General features: G+C 40.4%; 4 protein-coding genes, 1 non-coding gene and 1 pseudogene across 6 annotated transcripts; 2 read left to right on the forward strand and 4 right to left on the reverse strand.

The window, feature by feature from the left end:
* Window positions 1-794: 794 nt before the first annotated feature.
* LOC103996347 (protein TIFY 3) lies at window positions 795-5,819 on the reverse strand. The gene is made up of 5 exons (XM_009417257.3): window positions 5,577-5,819; window positions 5,139-5,244; window positions 4,737-5,046; window positions 4,575-4,632; window positions 795-1,127 (listed from the first exon to the last, which is right to left on the reverse strand). Exons 1-5 carry the CDS (start codon window positions 5,711-5,713, stop codon window positions 1,052-1,054), a joined length of 687 nt encoding a protein of 228 aa, XP_009415532.2. The 5' UTR covers window positions 5,714-5,819; the 3' UTR covers window positions 795-1,051.
* A 3,282-nt stretch (window positions 5,820-9,101) lies between these two features.
* LOC135620422 (glucan endo-1,3-beta-glucosidase 6-like) lies at window positions 9,102-11,868 on the forward strand. The gene is made up of 2 exons (XM_065123348.1): window positions 9,102-9,430; window positions 10,680-11,868. Exons 1-2 carry the CDS (start codon window positions 9,102-9,104, stop codon window positions 11,551-11,553), a joined length of 1,203 nt encoding a protein of 400 aa, XP_064979420.1. The 3' UTR covers window positions 11,554-11,868.
* A 16-nt stretch (window positions 11,869-11,884) lies between these two features.
* On the reverse strand, window positions 11,885-11,957 carry TRNAE-CUC (transfer RNA glutamic acid (anticodon CUC)). Its single transcript has one exon. It is a non-coding gene; the product is annotated as a tRNA-Glu (tRNA).
* Window positions 11,958-13,071: 1,114 nt separating this feature from the next.
* LOC135619828 (ranBP2-type zinc finger protein At1g67325-like) lies at window positions 13,072-17,865 on the reverse strand. 2 transcript variants are annotated; one of them, XM_065122201.1, is made up of 10 exons: window positions 17,729-17,865; window positions 16,885-16,930; window positions 16,679-16,794; window positions 15,886-16,159; window positions 15,328-15,398; window positions 14,909-14,960; window positions 14,715-14,824; window positions 14,190-14,220; window positions 13,769-13,917; window positions 13,072-13,338 (listed from the first exon to the last, which is right to left on the reverse strand). In XM_065122201.1, the coding sequence occupies exons 1-10, from the start codon at window positions 17,735-17,737 to the stop codon at window positions 13,327-13,329; spliced, it is 870 nt and encodes a 289-aa protein (XP_064978273.1). In that variant the 5' UTR covers window positions 17,738-17,865; the 3' UTR covers window positions 13,072-13,326. The 2 variants fall into 2 exon arrangements, with proteins under 2 accessions (XP_064978273.1, XP_064978274.1); XM_065122202.1 differs by having other exon boundaries at window positions 13,160-13,574; window positions 17,729-17,863.
* A 626-nt stretch (window positions 17,866-18,491) lies between these two features.
* On the forward strand, window positions 18,492-19,269 carry LOC135619829 (molybdopterin synthase catalytic subunit-like). The gene has a single exon (XM_065122205.1). The coding sequence runs from the start codon at window positions 18,544-18,546 to the stop codon at window positions 19,120-19,122; it is 579 nt and encodes a 192-aa protein (XP_064978277.1). The 5' UTR covers window positions 18,492-18,543; the 3' UTR covers window positions 19,123-19,269.
* Window positions 19,270-19,283: 14 nt separating this feature from the next.
* On the reverse strand, window positions 19,284-20,036 carry LOC135619830 (large ribosomal subunit protein uL11x-like; annotated as a pseudogene).
* Window positions 20,037-20,380: the final 344 nt, after the last annotated feature.

Below are 20,380 nucleotides of genomic sequence, written 5' to 3' on the forward strand. Positions count from 1 at the left end.
TCTTATTGCTGATCAGTAAGTGGAGCATGGTTCGATACCGGTCGGTCTGATTGCTGATCAGTAAGTGGAGCATGGTTCGATACTGGTCTGATTGCTGATCGGTAAGCAGAGCATGGTTCGATAGTCAAATTACCGGTCGGTCTGATTGCTGATCAGTAAGTGGAGCATGGTTCGATACTGGTCTGATTGCTGATCGGTAAGCAGAGCATGGTTCGATAGTCAAACATGATGGTTAGATCCGGTTCATTGTATATACATACATAGTACTTCGTGCTTGGGTCGCGAGATGGGTCGGTCGATCTGGTTCATTGTACATATACATATGTTCGATCCAGTTTATTGTATATATATGTTGATCTGGTTCATTGTACATATACATATGTTCGATCCAGTTCATTGTATATATATGTTTGATCTGGTTCATTGTATATATACATTGTATATATACATGTGTACTTGCTTTGGTGTCGCTCGCATAACTGCCTGCTTGCTTTGGTGCCCCTCCTTCCTCCGTCACCTCCTTTTTCTTCTTGTTCTTTCTCCGTTTCTGTTGCAACTGATTCGAGAGCAGAATTATACAGATTAAAAGAAAGAAAAAAGGAGTACAAATTTGCTGTTTGAAGCATAAGATTGTTTTAGAATTTAATGGAATAGAATGTTGACTCTGAACCTTTTTTTTAAAAGATAACAGATAAGTCTTCCACCGAATTATGTTCTTGCTGCTCATCATTGCAAACGAAAAACCAACATATTTCAAACTCAAATCTAATCACTTTGGGTTGTGAAGAAGAGAATTACACAAACAAACACAAAATATATGTCTTGTTGGAGTTCATACTAGTCCAATGCTAACGGTCTTTCGCAACATTATCCAATCATCGGAATTTGTAACACGACAGGTGCAACCATAGAGACACAGTAAGTACATCAGTCACAAGGCTCATGGTCCTACTACCAAGTTTAAACTCAGTCGCTTACAACAACATACAATTAATAGTTGACAGTCTGAGATTTTGGCCCCGAATGATAAATCGAAGGTGATTGCATGAGTTCAAAGTTGTCCTTCAGAAGCTGCTTTGATGCCGTCTGAAGACTTGTCTGTAGCATAGGGGGCTTTGCTCACCACCCTGCCCAATAAGTCATTAAGTTACATCTCAGTAGGTTGAGGTATACAGAAAGGGATGAACAAATCATAAGAATTACGAAGAGACAATTTATTGATTATAAAAAAGGAGAAAATATGAAGTATTGATGAGTGATCCACAGATACGTGCAACATATCTTGAACTCATTATTTATAACCTGAAATCTAAAGTGTGCTGGTTGTGGAACTTCTTGTGCTGGAGCTATGGCCTGCCGAAGAAGGCTTACTTTTCCAAGCTAGACAAGGATTAAAGAAGTGATTGCAATTGCGCTTAGTTGGGCCCGTACCAATCGATATTTACCGATTCGAGCCCGAGCAAAGATGCAGACCGTCCCTATTTCGGATGGTCTTGTACGGTCCATTAGAAAACATTCAAAGAGAACTCGTGATTAGGGTTCAAGTCTTCTTTCTCTCCAAGTGAACATTGTGGTCTGTGGCAACCATCGTGTGACGCTAACATGGTTTCAAGTATACTTTCTCCTCCTCTTCCTCTATTGCCTCTTCTTCCTTCCATTTCCTCCTTCCTCCACCACCTCTACTTCTTTTTTCCTCTTCCTCCTTCCTACTCTTCTTCGTTCCTCTTCCTCCATGCCTTATCTTCTTCGTCATCCACTTTGGTACCTGCTGGTGTATCGAGTGTCGATAAACCGATATTAGCCGGTCCGGTATAAGATGATGTTCCTTGCTGCAGGTGCTGATGATTACCTCTACGACCACCAGGCACCAGGAATGCAAACAGGTCAAACTGATCAAAACAGGATTGTCTCCTAACAAAGATGATCCCATGTAACCTGTCATTAGTCTTATATTTAATGATAAATAGAAGATGTAATAGTATGGTTGACAACCCAAATGTGATCTGCCCTGGCCTAGGACATCCAGATAGTACTTGCAACATGGCTCAAATTGTTGCTCAGTGTTGGGAGGGTTCTCGGTTGTTCTTGACAGCCACAAACCGTGGATCTCACATTCAAAGACCAGGATCACTAAAGCCAAGTCTACACATTCTTCATGGTCTAAAAAGATATATGGCTACAGTGTCCAGAAGCAGCCACTCGCATCAAGTTAAATTACTTGTAGGCCTGTGTCCAGCACAGGCATGTAATTTGAACTCCTATTTAAAACTTCATATTTTGTATATGTCTAATTATGAACATTGAAACTACTATTAACAAACTTAATAATACTGTGAGATCCATGCCACATTCTTCATACTACAAATTGAAATCGACATAATGGTGCACCTTTTATACGTTAGTTTGGCTCTGATTTTTTCTCTTACTATTACGAAATGAAAGGTGTTTGGAAAGGGAAAAAGAAACTTTACGCTTGTTTGTCGATAGAGTTTCCAAGTTTTGATAGCAGATAGTCATGAGGCACTAGAAAGAAGGTACATACATGGTGAAATAACATTATGATTAAATTCTTAACAGCTAACATTCATGTTCTTAGTGAAGCAATGTCCAAATATAAGTTCTAACAATATATAATTAGGTTTTATTCATGAGATATTAGAAAGAAGGTACACACATGATGAAAAACATTATGATTAAATTCTTAACAGCTAACATTCTTGCTCTTAGTGAAGCATAGTCCAAATATAAGTCCTGACAATATAATTAGGTTGAGAAGCATAAACACCATCAAACTATGAGGAAACTGTACAATAACAAAACCGATGCGAATATAGAACAATTACAAAACCTTTAGTATGTGAAATTAATAACTTCATAGTGCATCAAGTTGTGCTAATGACTTGTGTTTTTGGTGATTTTATACAATACTAGTCAAAAGCTCATGACCAAGACCCCAGTATCATGTCTTGGGTTGCCCATTCAAATGAATTACTAGATATCTAATGTTTAAGCTCTTAAGGTGGGCCTAGTTAAAATGATTTCCATGAATGGCTTCTCACAAATAAATTTTGATGATTGTTTGAACATTTAATGACTAAAAAATTCCTTTCACAAAGAAGGCTCACTTCTAAGTATCTGTAAATATAAGTTAAAAAATATACAAATCTGAAAAGGGCAGAAATTAGAGAAGTGATATTTTTAATGCAAAATTGGCATGCAAGCAGAATTGTCATCACACATACTGTAATATTTCTCTAAGGTAAGAGAGCTCAATAAGAAAGAACAAAAGAATTATTCAGGTCCAGAAGAAAAATTAAAATTAAAAGTTTAACTTCCTAAATCATATCTGTTTCAACAAGCAAAAAGGATATTTACTCCAATCACAGAACCAATCAAAATAGGGAGAAATCTATGATGATATCCACCAATTAGCAACGTAGTAACTTCCAAAGAAAATTTGATTCATAAGTATGCTTTCCTCAAGCAAATATTTTGTCAAATACATCCAACCTAGAATGAGGTATTGCTATATCTACTTTCCACAAGCCAGAAATCCTGGATCCCAGAAAAGATGAAAGCACAGAATTATATTAAGTTCACATGAAAAAATCACAGTTGACTACACATCAACCAATTCATCCAGAGAATGGCATTGAAAAAGCAACAAAGATAATGGAGGCCGTCTAACAACAGTGCCACAACTAGGATTCATCTTAAACCAAAGAGAACAAAGAACTTTAAGAACAGAAAGGAAAGGGAGAGGAGAAAAAAAGGGAAAACATTGGAAAGAGATTTTGTTGAAAAAATGATAAATAATGAAACTAATGCAAGCCAGCAATCAAACAAACTCTGTTTGTAGGAGTAAAGCTGCACATATTGATACCTCCCTATAACCCACATTTACAGAAGCATATACATCGGGCTGCCCTTAATATAAGTAATACAAGCCAGTGCAATGACCAACAGAAGAAAGCTGAAGTCTTAGGTTCAGATCTGGTGTTGCTCAACTTCCTATGATATAATAGAATACTTCTAAAGAACTTTGTTTACTTAATTGGATAAGTTTCACATTGATTTCTTTCTCAATTTTGTCTGTAAGTACTTTCACCACAATCCAACAATTAAAACATCATAAGCACTTTATCATGGTCCAACAACTGCAGACGATTAGTCCAATAGATTTAGAGAACCATATTATGTCTGAATCATCACGATAATATTTCTTAATAGACAGTCTGTTGACCTAGAAGATAACAAAAGAAGATAAAGGTAGGAAGAAAATTTTGAGTTAAAAACTCTCATTTGATTACAAAACATAAGAAAGAAACAGGAGAAAGGGAGAACTGATTTCTTTCAGATTTCCTCTCTTCTTCACCCGAGAAGTGAGATTCGTTTAGAGAGAAGAAAGTTTTATTTCATTCTTTCTTGTCTATCCTATTTATCTAAAGATGAAAAAAGAAATTAGTTTCTCCTTGCCTTTCTTAAAAACTTATTTTCACTTCTCCTACAACTCCTTTTATCATTTATAAGTATCGAGATAGAGCACAAGGAGATGAAACAAGGTAGGGAGTTACCTGTCACGGCGCTTCTCCAAGAAGCGTTGAAGCGAGTGCCTCCTTGCAATCGGAAGCTCTGCATAAAAATGGAATTTCTTACTTCCAGTGAGTAATACAAAGCACAGACACAAACCTCATGCATCAGTATGTAATGAAAACCAAGGAAGAAGGTGGCCTGACCAGCTTGCAGCTTGCAGAGGGAGCTGCCTGGGTTGGGAGCAAGCTGGGGTTGCTTTGGCGAACCGTCTGTCACAGCCGAGGAACTGAGAAACGACAAAGTCCTCGTGAGCGCTGGTGCAGCTGGCGCTGCCACTGCAGTGGTGGCAGCAGCAGCAGCTGGGCCAACTACCACCGGGGAATGGGCGGCAGCAGCTGCGGCAGCAGTTCTAATGGCAGAGGTCCTCGCCGCCACTGCCGTGGCAGCAGTATTATTGGCGGAGGTCCTCGTGGCTACGGCCATTGCCGCAGCGATGAGCATGATGGCCTGCGCCTGCTCAAGTATCCAACAGAACAAATCCGATGAGACCACATTAGATACAAAAAGGCCGCCATGTATGCACATAAATCGATTAAAGGGCTCACCTTTTCAGGGGGGACGGAGTCATAAACGTTGATGGTTCCTCCATAGAACATGATGAGCTGCGGTCCCGCCGTAGAGCTTGGCTTCAGCGTCGGCATCGGCGAGTTCCTCAAAAACCATCCACAGAACAATTAGGCGAACACCATCAACACACGCATCAAACAAGAAACTTTCAGCAATTAAGCAGCAGAAAATTGTCAGATCCAGAGAAGTGGGAGATTATGTGGTCGCAATTTAACCCTACACGTACAGGGAAGATATTGAATCAACATAATCTCACCAATTCCTAAGATTATGATCCGAAACCGATAATCTTAGACCACTATCATTGCTCCAGACCTAGAAGAACAAATCGAACGAAGAAAACCGTTCTTTTCTCTGTAATTTAAACCAAAATTGGCCCACTGCTCAATTCGCTCGCGAAACGAACCATCTGTTACCTGATGCCGACCTCGGTTGCGACGGAGGAGCCTTTCGGGGCGAGATGGGCTGCGCTCGCGTCTGCCGCTGCCTTCTCGGTGTCGTTCTCGGATCTATCGCCGGAAACCGGCTTGCTCTGCGCCTCGAAGTGATCCATAGGCGCACACCTCTCCGTTTTTCGGAAGCCCGAAGCCGAACAACGAGGAGGCACAGAAGGGGGAAGGAGAGAGCGACGAGACGACGATTGATGGAAGCAATAATAGTATTATATATATATATATATATATATGCAGTAGACATATTTCTTTAGGCGGACGTGGGAATTGAGGGATGGATTCAGGGTACGCGGATCCAACATCGGGACTGGATCCGAATCCCAACACACATACGAATCATTAAGTTCGAATCTAATTCCTACAAATTATTGAATCAATCAGTCTCAATTTGAGACTTGACGGACATGTCATATAACATGACATCACAAAGATAGTCGATAATAGATGATCTCTTTTCTCTTGTTGGATTTTGACTTGTGCTTTCCAACTAGATCCGATCCGATAACACTCTTAACCTTCACTTTCGAGGACCGAGACGACGACGCCATTAGCACACGAATAAAACATGTGTGGAAGAGAAAGGATAAGATGAAGTGAATGGGCTCGATTAGATGGGACGAAAAAGAGGTTTGGAAGATGGAAATGGTCAACAACAGACACGATTAACTCACTCAAACAAGGATATAGGAAGAACATGTAGATGCAATAATTGGACCTATAAATGCTGAATTCATGGATTGATATCAGTGGGAATAGATCACCAATCATTTCAATAGTTTCAGCACAGAGAACCCAAAGCTTAGCTTGTAATTGGTTGGCTCAATCACCTCTGGAGACCAAAGTTGTTGATGTCCCTATAGAAGCATGTGGAACATTCCCATGATCTGGAATTGTCTCAAACATGATTTGATAATGAACCTAAACCAGCTCAAATTCCTGTACCACAAAGTAGGTTCAGATCAGGTAATCATATCATCTCATGTGCATGACAAATGAAACAAATGGCCCTTATCACAAAGTAGGTTCAGCTCAAATTCATGTACCACAAAGTAGGTTTAGATCAGCTCAAATTCGAATATGAGACTTCATACACCTTAAAGTTCATAGGACAAAAAGAGGTTATTTTGAGACCCTTATACTCATTATGCCTAGCATTGAATGGGTTGGGTATTTACCTTATCAACTATCAAATCAATGGTTCTCTATTTGATGAAATGAATGCAATATGTTAAAAATACTAACATGAGATGATTCATCTATTGTTAATAGTTAGCAGACCACACAGAGAAAACTAGATCAGGAAGATGGATGTGCTGTCTGAAACATACAAAGTGTTGTACAAAATCTTAGATGGTAAACTTTGGAGATATCAAAACAATGAAAGGGAGAGGAGGGGGATTAAGGGACACAGTTCCTGATTAGAATGTTTTTGAGCATTAAAAGTTTAGAGTTTCTACAAGCTTTTGATTGTAAGATAATTCAAATTCAGTTGATGAACTTACAAGAAATTCAATTGCAGTCTATATATACAATTTTTGGTAGAGGGTGTAAAGCATAATGGCATGATCTACATAGGAGAGTTAGCATGATTTTGAAGAATTAGAGGATGTAGGCAGCAAGTTTCCATCATGCCACTTGTACATGAAATATCAACATGGCAGAACTAACTATTGCTAGTCTAGACAAAACAATAATGCAATGATTAGCTGGATGCCTCATGTGTTGAACAAAATGAAGAGAATCATCATCAAATTTAATTGGTCATATCAGGGTGTTCTTCAAAATTCTCTTAATGATTGCATAGCCATATATATCATGACCCTCGAGACCATAGGATACCAATCAGAACACCAAAACTGACTCTATTAGACTGGATGCACAATGTCTATGCCAATTTTGAGCCCACTAAATCATGGTATGGGCACTTGATAAAACAAAAAGGGTGAAAGAAAACTATTTTCAAATAATTGCTGATTAAAGTAGGCAGATGAACAGTCAGATTTCTACAGCTGCTGAGAACATAGATAATACATATATAATTGTAAGCTCTTGCAGCATGACTTGAGATTGTTATCTTCTTTTATGCAATAGAATTAACTTGTCTTGAATTAGCTCCTCATATCTTGGAGGTTCTTCTCTCTCTTAAAGTAGAGAAGCCTCTCTTCTTTGGAGAGGCCATATCCTAACAGTTACAGTTATAGAACAAAATAACAATACTATCTACCTTAGGAAAAAGAAAAGCACCAGAGGAGATAGACAGCTTAATAGCTCCCAAATCCCAGCACGCTATCACACAACAAAATCCAATACTTAGAAGTAAGTTTAGATTTCCACCTTAGAACAAAACTAACTCATGCAATGTTTACTCCCAACAAGTAGTCACACAAGAAACCATTAGAGATTGAGGTTTCAAATCCTGGAACAAAACAACAACCCTCTATTCCGGAAGCACAAGTATAACACAATGCATACAAGAACAAAGAAGAAGAGGGGAAGCTCACACCAACCTGAAGAGAGCGGTGTCATGTCACCCATGAGAAGCAGCGCAAGAAGAGTCGCAGGATGGCAGCGGAGTCGCGAATTCCAACAGCACCAAGAAGCCGCCTTTATTCTCTCTGGGCAACGAAATGGGCCGTCGAAACCTGGAACAGAGCCACAGAGAGAGAGAGAGAGAGAGAGAGAGAGAGAGGGGACGAGGTGGCGGACGCGTGGCTGCATTAAGGTTAGTGTCTTGGCGCGCTTGGTGGCACGCTTGGCGTCTTCCGGTGATCATGACCGTCCGCGTGGAACGTTGCGGTTCCACCTTCGCCAGATGCCCCCGAGCCCGCGCAACAGGGTGCATTCAGATTCGTGCACCTTTCGGGTGTCGACGTCGTCTGGTTCGTCGAGAACCTCGTGATTCGTGCCCATCCGTTGTCGTGTTGAACTCGTTGTATGATTAGAGAGTAAGATTACTCGTGTAATGCAAAAGCAAGAGAGACAAAGTCGAACCTTTTGTCACACACAGCGAAAGAAGAAGGAAGACGATGTCATGTGGTGCTCTGCGTTCCCTTTAGATACTGAGACCTGCCTGTAATGCTAATTTGTACCAGCAATATGCTAATCTTCGGTTTGTTCTTGATGTTGCATTCAGAGGCAGTGTCCTCAGTCTGGATGGTCCTTGTTGCAGCAGTGAGGTGCTTTCGGATTGGTGTTTGCGGAAAGAGAGTCTCTTTTCTACTCTCCACTGCCTTGTCCCATTGAGCTCCTCCATGGCTCCATCCCATCTCTGTTCCTTCTTCCTGTTCTGGAATGGATCTTTAGCACCATCATCAGTTGGGCTTTGAGTTCCCTCTCTCTCTCTCTCTCTCTCTCTGAAATGATACCTAACTTTTTGCTTCGTATGGATATTGCAAGATTTTCCAGTCTATGAGGCTGATTTGATCTGTGGCATGATGGTTGTGGAATCATAAGTGTTACAGAGATCTGGTAGCCAAATTTCTGGTGAACATGGGTTGGTTCAGAGTGGGGTTTAGGGTGATTTCTGCGCTTTGCTTGGTGGTCTGTGTGGGTGGGATTGGTGCTAACTGGGGGACGCAGGCGAGCCACCCTCTACCACCACAGACAGTGGTTCAAATGCTCAAGAACAATGGGTTTCAGAAGGTGAAGCTGTTTGATGCTGGTGAGGGGACAATGAGTGCACTGAGAAAGAGTGGGTTGGAGGTGATGGTTGGCATCCCTAATGACATGCTTGCAATGCTGGCCACCAGCATGAAAGCAGCACAGAACTGGGTATCCAGGAATGTCTCTGAACACATCTATGGTAGAGTGCACATCAGGTACTTCTCCAGTTCTTGTTCTATCATGCTCTATCTCTGTGGTTTATCTAGTTCTTGAACACATTTGTGGAGGTGAAAAGGACAAAAGAATAAAAATTCCAATTTCCCTTGAGTTCTTTATAGAAGGATGGGCATTGAGATTATAACTTTGGTGGGTTAAACAAAACACACCTAATTGATGGTTGATCTTCTGTTTGAAAGGCAAATTACCTTGAAATCAATCTCCCTTCCAAGTGAAAATGTGCTTGTTCTTAGAGCTTACTCAGTGTTGTATTTCCTCTAATCTGAGAGTGTTTCCTGCAGCTAGGAAAAATGAATATTAACAGAAAAGACAGTACTTATTATAGACCGCTAAAATATAATCTATGAACAAGTAACTCCTTTTCTTTTTTGGAGCATTCATGCATTACTTGCCATTAACCTATCTTGGTTGGAACAAACATATTCTCTTTTTTTTTATCCCTCTTCATTATCAGGTAATGTATCCCGGTGTTCATTTGACTTGGTGTGCTTCATTCAGATGAAGATATTCCTTCTAAATGTTAACATGTATCACAACATATTACATGTATCATCAAATTTTATATTTGTCCAAAGAGCAATAGTCAGAAAATACATATCTATGGTTCTATCTTTAACTCCTAATCCAAGTCCCTAGTTGGAAAATGCACAAAAAAGTCTCCACGGCTAGTTTATTATTTTCCTTTTCTTTTGGTCTGTGATTGATGTAATCTTTGTCCAACAATATTTTTTTGTATAATTGAATATAATTGCTTCTGCCATGCTAGGTTTCTTTACTGTTTGTTCATTATTTATCTTTTATAAATAATATATTTCTTCAGAAGTAGTTTAACATTGCGATAATCAGATCTAGCAATTACTGATAGTGATCACAGATTCATGGTTCTGACTGTTTTTGCATCTTCAAAATCCTTTGTTTCATAGTTCCCCTGTGGCCTGTAAAGCCTCACCGAATGTCCACCAGAAGTATGTTCTTGATCCAGTTGAAATTTCATGTACTTCCATGTCCAGAAATGTGTTCTGAATCAGATCTAGAGTCCTGCTTTTTGGACTGACATTTCTTAAATTTCAATTCTATTTGAATGCTTAAAGCTTTGAACCCAGTATGTTTTAGCATGTAATTTTGGCCTACAACTTGACCTATTCTACTCTCACTGACTAGTAAAACTTCATAAGAAAATCTTATTCTGAATATTGGTAACTATGTTGATGCTTGTTGATTCTTATCTTACCTGAAGAATTGCTCTGTCAAAAGGTATGTCGCAGTTGGAAATGAACCTTTCTCGGAAACAGACAATGGGAGCTTTCTGCAAACTACATTCCCAGCCCTCCAAAACATTCAAGGAGCTCTCATCAAGGCTGGTCTGAGTAGCCAGGTCAAAGTCACTATCCCTCTCAATGCTGATGTTTACCGATCATCAAGTGGCAGACCATCCGATGGGGATTTCCGAGCTGACATCCATGATCTCGTGCTTTCTATCGTGAAGTTCCTTAGCGACAATGCAGCTCCCTTCACTGTCAACATTTACCTGTTCATCAGCCTCTACGGTGATCCAAACTTTCCAGTGGATTATGCTTTCTTTGAGGGAAAGTCTGTGCCTGTTATTGACGGTACAACTAACTACACCAACATGTTCGACGCAAACCATGATACTCTCATTTGGGCCCTGAAGAAGAATGGATACCGAGATCTCCCTATAATTGTTGGTGAGATTGGCTGGCCAACTGATGGTGATATGAATGCAAACACTCAGTATGCTCAACGATTTAATCAGGGATTCATGAACCACATCTTGATCAATGAGGATGAAAAGAGCATCCTTTTCAGCTTGATCAATGAGGATGAAATTTCAAGCGGCACAGAATGTTCAGTAATCTCGACAAGAAATGGTGCGTCCTCAAGCCTTCAGTCAGCCAGCCTCGACGATTCAAGGATCGCTCCAAGTGCAAGCTATGCTTGTGCCAATGCTGACTGCACGAGCCTTGGTGATCTGGATGTACGAGGCAACGTTAAATATGCATTCAATAGCTACTACCAGAAGAATGACCAAGACAGAAAGAAACAAATATCAGCAATACCAAATTACCAAACAAGACGGTGACAATGAGAATTAAGTTTCCAGAGACAGAAACAACTGTGTTCATTATGCTACTTTTAATATCAGCAATAATGTTGTGCAGATGTTTTGCGAGTGATGATTAGTTCACAAGTACATGACAGAGGCTTGAGATAACCTCACAGCTAATATATGTTCATGCGCTAAGATAGGTAGATTCTTCTGTACGTTGTAATACAGACATTAGGATACTAACAACGTACAAGGATTTAACTGCAGCAAGAAAAGAGATCAACATCGGCAAGATACCGTTAACAAGGGACGCACCATCTACTGCCAAGGCTGCAGTAGAAATTTATCAAGCGGGCAAAAAAGCTTCCGTTGCCGGGACTCGAACCCGGGTCTCTCGGGTGAGAGCCGAGTATCCTAACCAACTAGACTACAACGGATCTTGTTTTGTATTTCAGCAGTAATATATATATATATATATATATATATACACACACAGAAATAATAATCCAATAGCCAGTCGATTATTAATTCCTGACTCCAAATCCAACAAAATCTCCAATTATATCGTGACCTGGTAACAGTGGCACCGACGTATAGATTTGTAGATGGAGAGTCCTGCACCGATATCCAACTGTGAAATAAGCATATGATAATTCGGGGATAAGCTTCGATTTGGTGGTAAGAGTAGTTGGTCTCGGGACGTCTATCAAATCAAAGTTATCTGATATGATTCTTCCGGATGGCTACGGGATTAGCTTTGATCTTTTGCCCACATCCGTTCTCTGTGGATATAATATGCATAACAAATAGTACAGGAATTGCAGCAAGATGTACATCTTTTATTCCTCTCAAACAAAAAAAAGGAGGAAAATAACAACATATGAATTTTTGTATATACCTTTACTGTTTAAGCTGACCAAGGTTTGCGATGAAAATAAAAAGGGGGGGGATTAATGGGTTATAAACTAAACCTGCAATTTATCTTCAGAACAAGGTTTGGAATAATGCGTGATAGAAACAATGGACAGTACTTAATCCACAATTAACAAATGCTTACGAACAGTTTACAATTATTCCAACATATATTGCTGAAAAAATAAACGCAAATTCAATTGATCGCCAGGTGTTCTTGGGCCAAATGGTAGAGGTGAAAGCACCAGCTAACACAATATATTCTTGGCAAGACATCTAACAGTGTCCCAAGTTCTTTGTTGTTTCTAAAAACGGCTGTAATGGCTAATGAATGAATGAATGAATAGTACAGTGAATAAATAGGCCAAAAACAACAAAACTTAGCTCATTGCATGGGTGCGAAGATTAAAGAAAGAAAAGTTTGAAGGAAAATGCAATTCATACAATGATTAGGAAATGAGATGGTTTACATGGCATGATTACATACTGAAGGGCCAGCGTTCTTTAGAGAAGAAGCAGTGTAGACAAGACGATTCAAAAAGTTCGACATCCGACAGACGACTGAATGCCACCACCCTCTATCACCGGAACTGAACTCTCCAGATACACCAAGATGGAAGAGAATGAGAAATAAATAAATAAGCAAAACTAACTTGATCTTAGATTCTGGAAGGTAGAAGCCCTCAGAAGGATCATCTTTCAAGGTACATACACATCACAAATCTAATTAAGACCAAGACCATGACTCCAAATAAGATAGTGAAACCAAGGAGACCATCCACATAGTGTATAACAGTTGCTTGATGATCTAAGAAACAAATAAACACAACTGAACTACTACATAAAAGTCTTCATGACGAAACAGCAACCAACAGAACCAACCTGCAAGTACCATCACAACTGGACCTGGCCAAACATTTGAACATTTCCGTGAAAGAGATGCATAGAGAACCAGTATAAGCCAAGATACCAGATGCATATAACTTAACCTTGCGACACTGACTCAACTTAGATCACATGAAGATGGAGAAACTCATTGATGGCTGCAACTATAGGACACATGACTGACCACAAACAACCAACCGTGCGACGCTGACGACGACTTTGAACCTTCTTGACCCTCACAACAGTCCTAGGACTCACTGTAACATAACCACATATTGTATCAATGCATGATAGAAAATATGGCAAGAGAAGCTAAAGTGGAATTTTTAGGAATACTGATATCTTGTAAAAGAATACAAGGAACTTTTTTCTGTACTTTATATTCACAATAATTACTACTCAAACCCAACATAAGAAACAAGCATAAGTACATGTGTTTACAATAACGAACCTGATCATCCTCACTGGATGTCAACCCATGAGATATTGAGTGAGATGGTTTTTCTGCACCACAGTTCTGCCGGTTACACTTGGTACGGAACGGATAATTTATGTTGTTACACTTTTCACACTTCCAGCTGCCCTCTGGCATTTTTGGTTCTGCAGTATAGGCAAAAACACAATTAAACCAAAGTGCTGCTGATGGAAAGCTCAAACCAAGATGTCAGGACAAAGAGGATTAGCCAGTGAAGGGCATGAACCAAAGAAGCCCAGAAGTTATTCTCCTCATCATGCATCAACATTAAGAATAAGGTGATAATAAAGACAATCCAATACCACAGATAATTTTTTAAAAGCATTTTTTTGGTTTACGATATGTTAAAAAAGACCCGTGATGTATGCTCAAAAGGCACAAAGAGAATTGGACTTACTGGAACTTTTTGAATTCTCCGATTTTGAGCCCTGCACAACAGTTGAGAAAAATAAAGGTCAGTAAAGGTTAGCATTTATTATAGATCTGAGCATAAAGCAAGAAGTACAAGCATTCACAAGGAGAAAGGGGAAAAACAGGAAGCATGGAGCTTGAAATTGGCACGAGTGAAAAAATTTCAAGTGTTTCCTGATAGTATATTGGTATTCCATCACAATCCAGATACAAAAAAATTGCTTCAGTATATTATATTATATTATAAAAAAAACTGCACATGTGTGTGTATGTGAGAGAGAGAGAGAGAGAGAGAGAGAGAGAGAGAGAGAACAGTTATATGATGACAAATGATGAGATAGGGAAATTACAAAAAAGCAAATACACGTAACAGCATTCAAACATGCGCAGCAGTGATGATTGTTGATAAAAGCTAGCACATTCAAGTACAAAAAGCACATCATATGGCTAAAACACACAACAACAAGTATTTCATCCAGAGAAAAGGGACTGAAATCCAATGTACTCAAACCTGGCTTCCAGGTCTTGGAGTGTTGCACTTCCTCATGTTACAAACAGTTCGAAAAGAGAAATTATTGTTGCCACAATTAGGGCATGTCCAATCATTCTCACGTCCTTCACCTGTAGCATATGAAAAATAAAGAGATAAAACCTTGGTAATTATCTCAATAATTCACTTGAAAATCAAAATATCAGAACAAGAACCTGTGTTCTTGTTTTGAGAACTTTCATCAGAATATGCTCCAGACCTGGCTCCCTGCAGAATTTTCAGCGGACATTATAGAGTTGTGAATTTACAGGAAATATAAACAAATTTGCAACTCTTAAGAAGGTGATGGGTCGAAAATATCAATTAAGGCATTCTTAGGATAACACACACACATATACACATATATATATACATACATATATATATTCATATACATACATACATATATACATACATACATACATACATACATACATACATACATACATACATACATATATATATATATATATATATATATATATATATATATATATATATACTGGACACAGTGTTCCTAAATACAACTAGTGAAATTCAAGTATAGGAACAGGCTAAACCATGAGGTATAAAAGCTTACTTTGATAGAACTTACCATTGCACCATGATCCATAGGCATACCCAAGCCATATCTATCCACCATAGGAGGCATACCATACATACCACCTAATAAATAAGAAAAAGTTAGAACAGACATTAAACTGGCACAGATAAAGGAAGTGAAAAAGAACATCAAATTCGGTATCAACAGGCTTCTAGTCATTTGACTAGAGTCAAAAATAATAATAATTAAGAAAAACAAACACAAATTGATATCCCCTCTCCAAATTGAAGAAAATTGGAGGCCTTGAACATCCATGATATGAAATTGTAATTCTCAACAATTTGTGTATTGTATTAGGCTTTATACCACTAAATTGTAATTCTTCAAATTGTAATCCTTGAACATCCAGTATATTGGTAGATCTTTATACCACCCAACGGTAAGTGTAATAGGCTTTCCAACTTGCTAAAATTTGTGTATATAATAAAACTTGCAATTTGATAAAATGTGTTCCTATCAGAAAACATTGTCATGATCATCGGAAAAATGAATGGTAAAAGTTATTGGCTTACTTTGAAAAAAAATAATTGCATAGGCAAAGGTCACTACCTGTTCCCATCATAGATCCACTAGAATAAGGTGGAGGTCCAGACATATGGAATGGTCCATATGGACTCCCAATAGAAAGGCGACTGCCATACTCATAATGATAAGCAGAGCCTCCAGAGAAAGGCATATCATAAGGAGGCAGTGCTGGACCATTAAAAAAGGAAGACCCGTATGGTGGAGCACGAAGATACATTGAAGATGGAGTACCATAACCCATATAGCCAGCTGCAGAGGAGTAAGGGGGTGGAGCTTGCATAGGCTTCGGTGCAGACTTCTGGACAATAACAATACTAGCACATAAGTATGAAAATACAGATTCTACCCATCAAAAGGAGGAAAACAGAATTGTGACTGAAGAATTATTGTTTCAGTTCCTGCAATGTCAGTGAATATCTTTTACATGCCCAGAGCTTATCAAAAAGGAAAAAACAAAACATAAGCCTTAAGCTTTATGAAAGTGACCGACAAAATGAAGAGAGAGCCACTAAAAGAAAATATGAAAAAAAAAAAAGCATCATGATGACCTCTTGCACAGTTGTCTAAGCATACCAACGAATTCAAGTTTGCAAAAGAGCATACACAACCGGGCATCCAATAGTGCTGCAGCAGACCCATCTCAACCCCCAAACCCCTCTTACCTTCTTCATTCTTCTTCAAGGGGGGCAAAAATACATAAAAAAAGTAATGCATATAAACATGCATGATGCACTAACCTCATTATATCCTTTGAAAACACATTTAATTGTTATGAGTTAAAAAGATCTAGATCCATTGAACCTCAGGCAAGACTTACTCCATTATGATCTGCAGGCCTTGACTGAGCACAGTTCCGCATATTGCATGTGGTTCTGAATGAGAAATTAACATTTCCGCAGCTAGGGCATGTCCAATCATCTTCTCGGCGGCCACCTTTTGAAGAAAATCATTATATTGATCCCTGATTTTCTTCAGTGGGCAATAAACATAATAAATGATGATCATATAAAAGTCTGTTCATACCATCAGTTCTGGCCCGCTTGCCAGCAGATGAGCTTCGATTATCCACCTGCAGAACAAAGCACATAAAGTGGCAGGATAGTGAGCTGTCAAATACAAAACTAAGTACTAAATATCACTCATAGAAAATCATCTAAGTAGCCTCAATTTGGTATCAAAGAACCTGCAAATTAACAGCACACACATTACCATAGTTCTATTGCTGGATTTCTTCTGAAAATAGTGGCGGCTTTTGAGGGTGCTCATTCGGATATAAATGAAATCGCTAAAGCTAAATCGTAGCCTATTCAATACGAGGAGGAATATTGATGATAATGATGGATTCAAAGATTCCTCATAAGCTGCCGCCACTATTTTAATTGATGTGCTAAATTGTGCGGCAATATATAATGAAAACAGCAAAAAGAGTTACAGAAAAGAAAGGTTTAACCTATTTACTGGACATTAAACATAGAAATAAGCATATGTTGAAGACTCTGATACCACTAAACTGATAAAACTTCGATTAAAACGAGTTTATCCTAAATTAAAGTTTAGCAACATCCGAGAATCGTCACGAACAGACGAAGGAACAGATATTAGCTTATGATCAGACTCTGAACACTTCACGAACAGACGACGGATCATCTGGAAACGATCTAATAGGGAAACCATAACACGATAGTAAGCAATAAGACCGGAATCTACAGACGATTACTTAGTGAAAGAGAAATCTGAAGGAGAAGATTCATTTGACCACATCAACGAGGAGTTGCGACAGATCAAGGACCGGACACGATCCAACGGGCAAACAATCCATCAAAACAAATCGGTGAAACTATAAACCATGAGATGAGGAGAGGAATACCTGAGACATTCTTGCGACTCGAGGGTTTCGTTCCCGGCGAGAAAGGAATAAGCTTTTAGGGTTCCTTTTGCGGGTGTGCTCTGTAATTGGTCTTTGTGACGGCCGAGATGGGGCTTTTTCTCTCTCGGGGAATTTTTCGCCAAAGGCCCAACATATTTGGCCTTTTCTAAATAAGCCCTTTTTTTCCTGTAAATACCTCCTTTTACAAAAATGATGCCAGGTGTCATCATTATCATAAAAGACAGTTGATTTCTCCACACACATCATTTTATGATATCTCAGAAACTTATAATACGAATTTATGTGGGAGTAATAAATGTGAATGATTTGAATTAATTAAAATTATTATTGGATAGAGGTACAAAAAATGGTTTGATAACAAATATATATATATATATATATATATATATATATATATATATATATATATATATATATATTTGCGACGTGAATAACACAGGACATCAATCTTCAACCGTAGACACGTGGATAAGGGCTTTAATTTTTTTTCGTATTCTCCTATTTTTTATGATATAATCATAAAGTATCTCTATCAAAACGTATATTTTCTTCTCACATGCTTTAAGATGCGCAAACGCAGAGATCGCATGGCCATTCGCTGCTTACCTCTTCCTCGTGGCCCGCCTTCGTGGAAGAAGGATGTCGGGTTGAGGCAGCTGCGGCAATGAACGGTGGATGTAGCTCCCATTTTTATCTTAGTGGGCCGATACCTAACCCTAACCAACCGTACGGAACAAAGAACCGGGTGCGATTTCGGTCCAGATAAGAGACCGACTCTACCCCTTAGATTCCCCATGGCAGAGGAGGAGAAGGTAGAGGCGGAGGAGAAGGACCTCATCGAGATCCTGGAGCCGTCTTCCGGCCCGATCGACCTGGCCAGGTACGTTGACTACGTGCGCGACCCGGCGGCGGGGGCCATCGCCACCTTCGAGGGCACGACGCGCGACACCTTCGAGGGGAAGCGCGTGGTGGAGCTCCGGTACGAGGCGTACGTGCCGATGGCGGCGCGGCGGCTGGCGGCCGTGTGCGCGGAGGCCCGCGCGGCCTGGCCGGTCCTCCGCGTGGCGGTGGCGCACCGCCTGGGGACGGTGGGCGTGGGGGAGGCGAGCGTGTTCGTGGCGGCGTCAGCGGTGCACCGGGCGGAGGCGATGGAGGCGTGCCGCTACGTCATCGACGAGGTGAAGGCGTCGGTGCCGATATGGAAGAAGGAGGTGTACGAGAACGGGGAGGTGTGGAAGGAGAACCGGGAGTTCTTGGAGAGGAGAGAGGCGGCCGTCGGCCCGGTCCCGGAGCGGAAGAAGGCGGCGTGCTGCTGCGGGAGCAAGGTGAGGGTGGATGAGGCAGCAACGGATGGCAAGATATCAGCCGTTTGATGTGGATTCAACGGCAGGCGGTGAACACATCGGGCTCGTTTTGAGTTGGCTTTCATCATTTTAATGATTTGTCAATCAAATAAAATCCCTTCTCGTCTCTGTAAACACAGCGAGTCTGCCTTTGAAATCAACATTAGATGTTATGAATGTTCCAAGTGAGCTGACAAGAATGAAGCAGCATTTACACTATAAGGTTTCAAACATCAAACTTGTAGAATTCTAGATTTACTTCCCAGCATAGATCAAATCAACAAACAGAAAAGCATCATTTGCTAGAAAAAGGTGGCATTTTGATTGAAATGTTACCGTTTGTAACCAGACGAAGAATCGACGATGATACTGCACTGCAATTAAACTGCATCCAGAAACCATGAAGTCTCATGAAACAGCAAGAAAGGGAAGAACTTGAAACAAAATGATGGGGATGCAAGTGGAACCTGGTGTCACTCGAGCGGCACCTCCACGTCGCTGCCGGAGATCTTTGTCTGGAGATCCTTGGGGTCCTTCCCGTCGACGGTGCAGGCGACGGAGACGCAGGTGCCGAGGATCTTCTTGACGGTGCCGACGAGGTCCTTGGCCATGGACCTGGGGCGCATGACCCTGGCGATCTCGACGACGTCGTCAAGGGAGATGTTGCCGTTGTGCTTGATGTTCTTGGTCCTCTTGCGGTTCCTTGAGGGCCTTCATTACGAGGGGTCGACGGTGACCTTGGCCTGCCGGTTCTGGACGGTGAGTTTGACGGTAATGCGGAGGCCCTTCCACTCCTTCGCCGTCTCGTTGGCGATGTCCTCTCCGACTTTCTTCGGGGAGAGCCTCAGGGGCCCGATCTTGGGCGCGAGGGAGCCGGCGGCAACCACCTCGCCACGCGTCATGCGAACGTAGACATCGTGGGTCGAATCGAACTTAGGCGGCATCTCGGTGGCCGCTTCCGACGGCAAGAATTTAGGGTTGGCCTTTTCGGACGACACCTGCTCAGAGACGATACAACGTCACCCTTTTGGCGGACTGATCCAAATCTACTAATAAAACCGGTTCAATTTGGTGCTACAAGACCGGTCCGCGTTTGATTGAAAACAAATCGGATGCGGATCGGAGAATCAAATCCGCATCTGCTTTTAGTCAGCTGACAGAACCCCCGATAGTACTTGTATTTGTTTGATATCAACATATGAATGCGATTCAGATATAAAATAAGTCAAATAAAATTTTCAGATATAAATATGGATAAATTCAAACTCAGAAAAGTGGTTTAAAATAG

This window comes from Musa acuminata, chromosome BXJ2-8 (assembly GCF_036884655.1).
Source record: "Musa acuminata AAA Group cultivar baxijiao chromosome BXJ2-8, Cavendish_Baxijiao_AAA, whole genome shotgun sequence".
Classification (NCBI taxonomy): Eukaryota; Viridiplantae; Streptophyta; class Magnoliopsida; order Zingiberales; family Musaceae; genus Musa; species Musa acuminata.

Coding starts and splice junctions, on each gene's coding strand:
- LOC103996347 (XM_009417257.3), bottom strand. CDS start 5,713: ATGGATCACTTCGAGGCGCAGAGCAAGCCGGTTTCCGGCGATAGATCC. Junction 5,245..5,576: donor GCAACCGAGGTCGGCATCAG/GTAACAGATGGT, acceptor ATGGTTTTTGAG/GAACTCGCCGATGCCGACGC. Junction 4,633..4,736: donor CCTCTGCAAGCTGCAAGCTG/GTCAGGCCACCT, acceptor ATTTTTATGCAG/AGCTTCCGATTGCAAGGAGG.
- LOC135620422 (XM_065123348.1), top strand. CDS start 9,102: ATGGGTTGGTTCAGAGTGGGGTTTAGGGTGATTTCTGCGCTTTGCTTG. Junction 9,431..10,679: donor TATGGTAGAGTGCACATCAG/GTACTTCTCCAG, acceptor TTGATTCTTATC/TTACCTGAAGAATTGCTCTG.
- LOC135619828 (XM_065122201.1), bottom strand. Junction 16,795..16,884: donor CAAGCGGGCCAGAACTGATG/GTATGAACAGAC, acceptor TTTCTTCAAAAG/GTGGCCGCCGAGAAGATGAT. Junction 14,825..14,908: donor TTCTCAAAACAAGAACACAG/GTTCTTGTTCTG, acceptor CATATGCTACAG/GTGAAGGACGTGAGAATGAT.
- LOC135619829 (XM_065122205.1), top strand. CDS start 18,544: ATGGCAGAGGAGGAGAAGGTAGAGGCGGAGGAGAAGGACCTCATCGAG.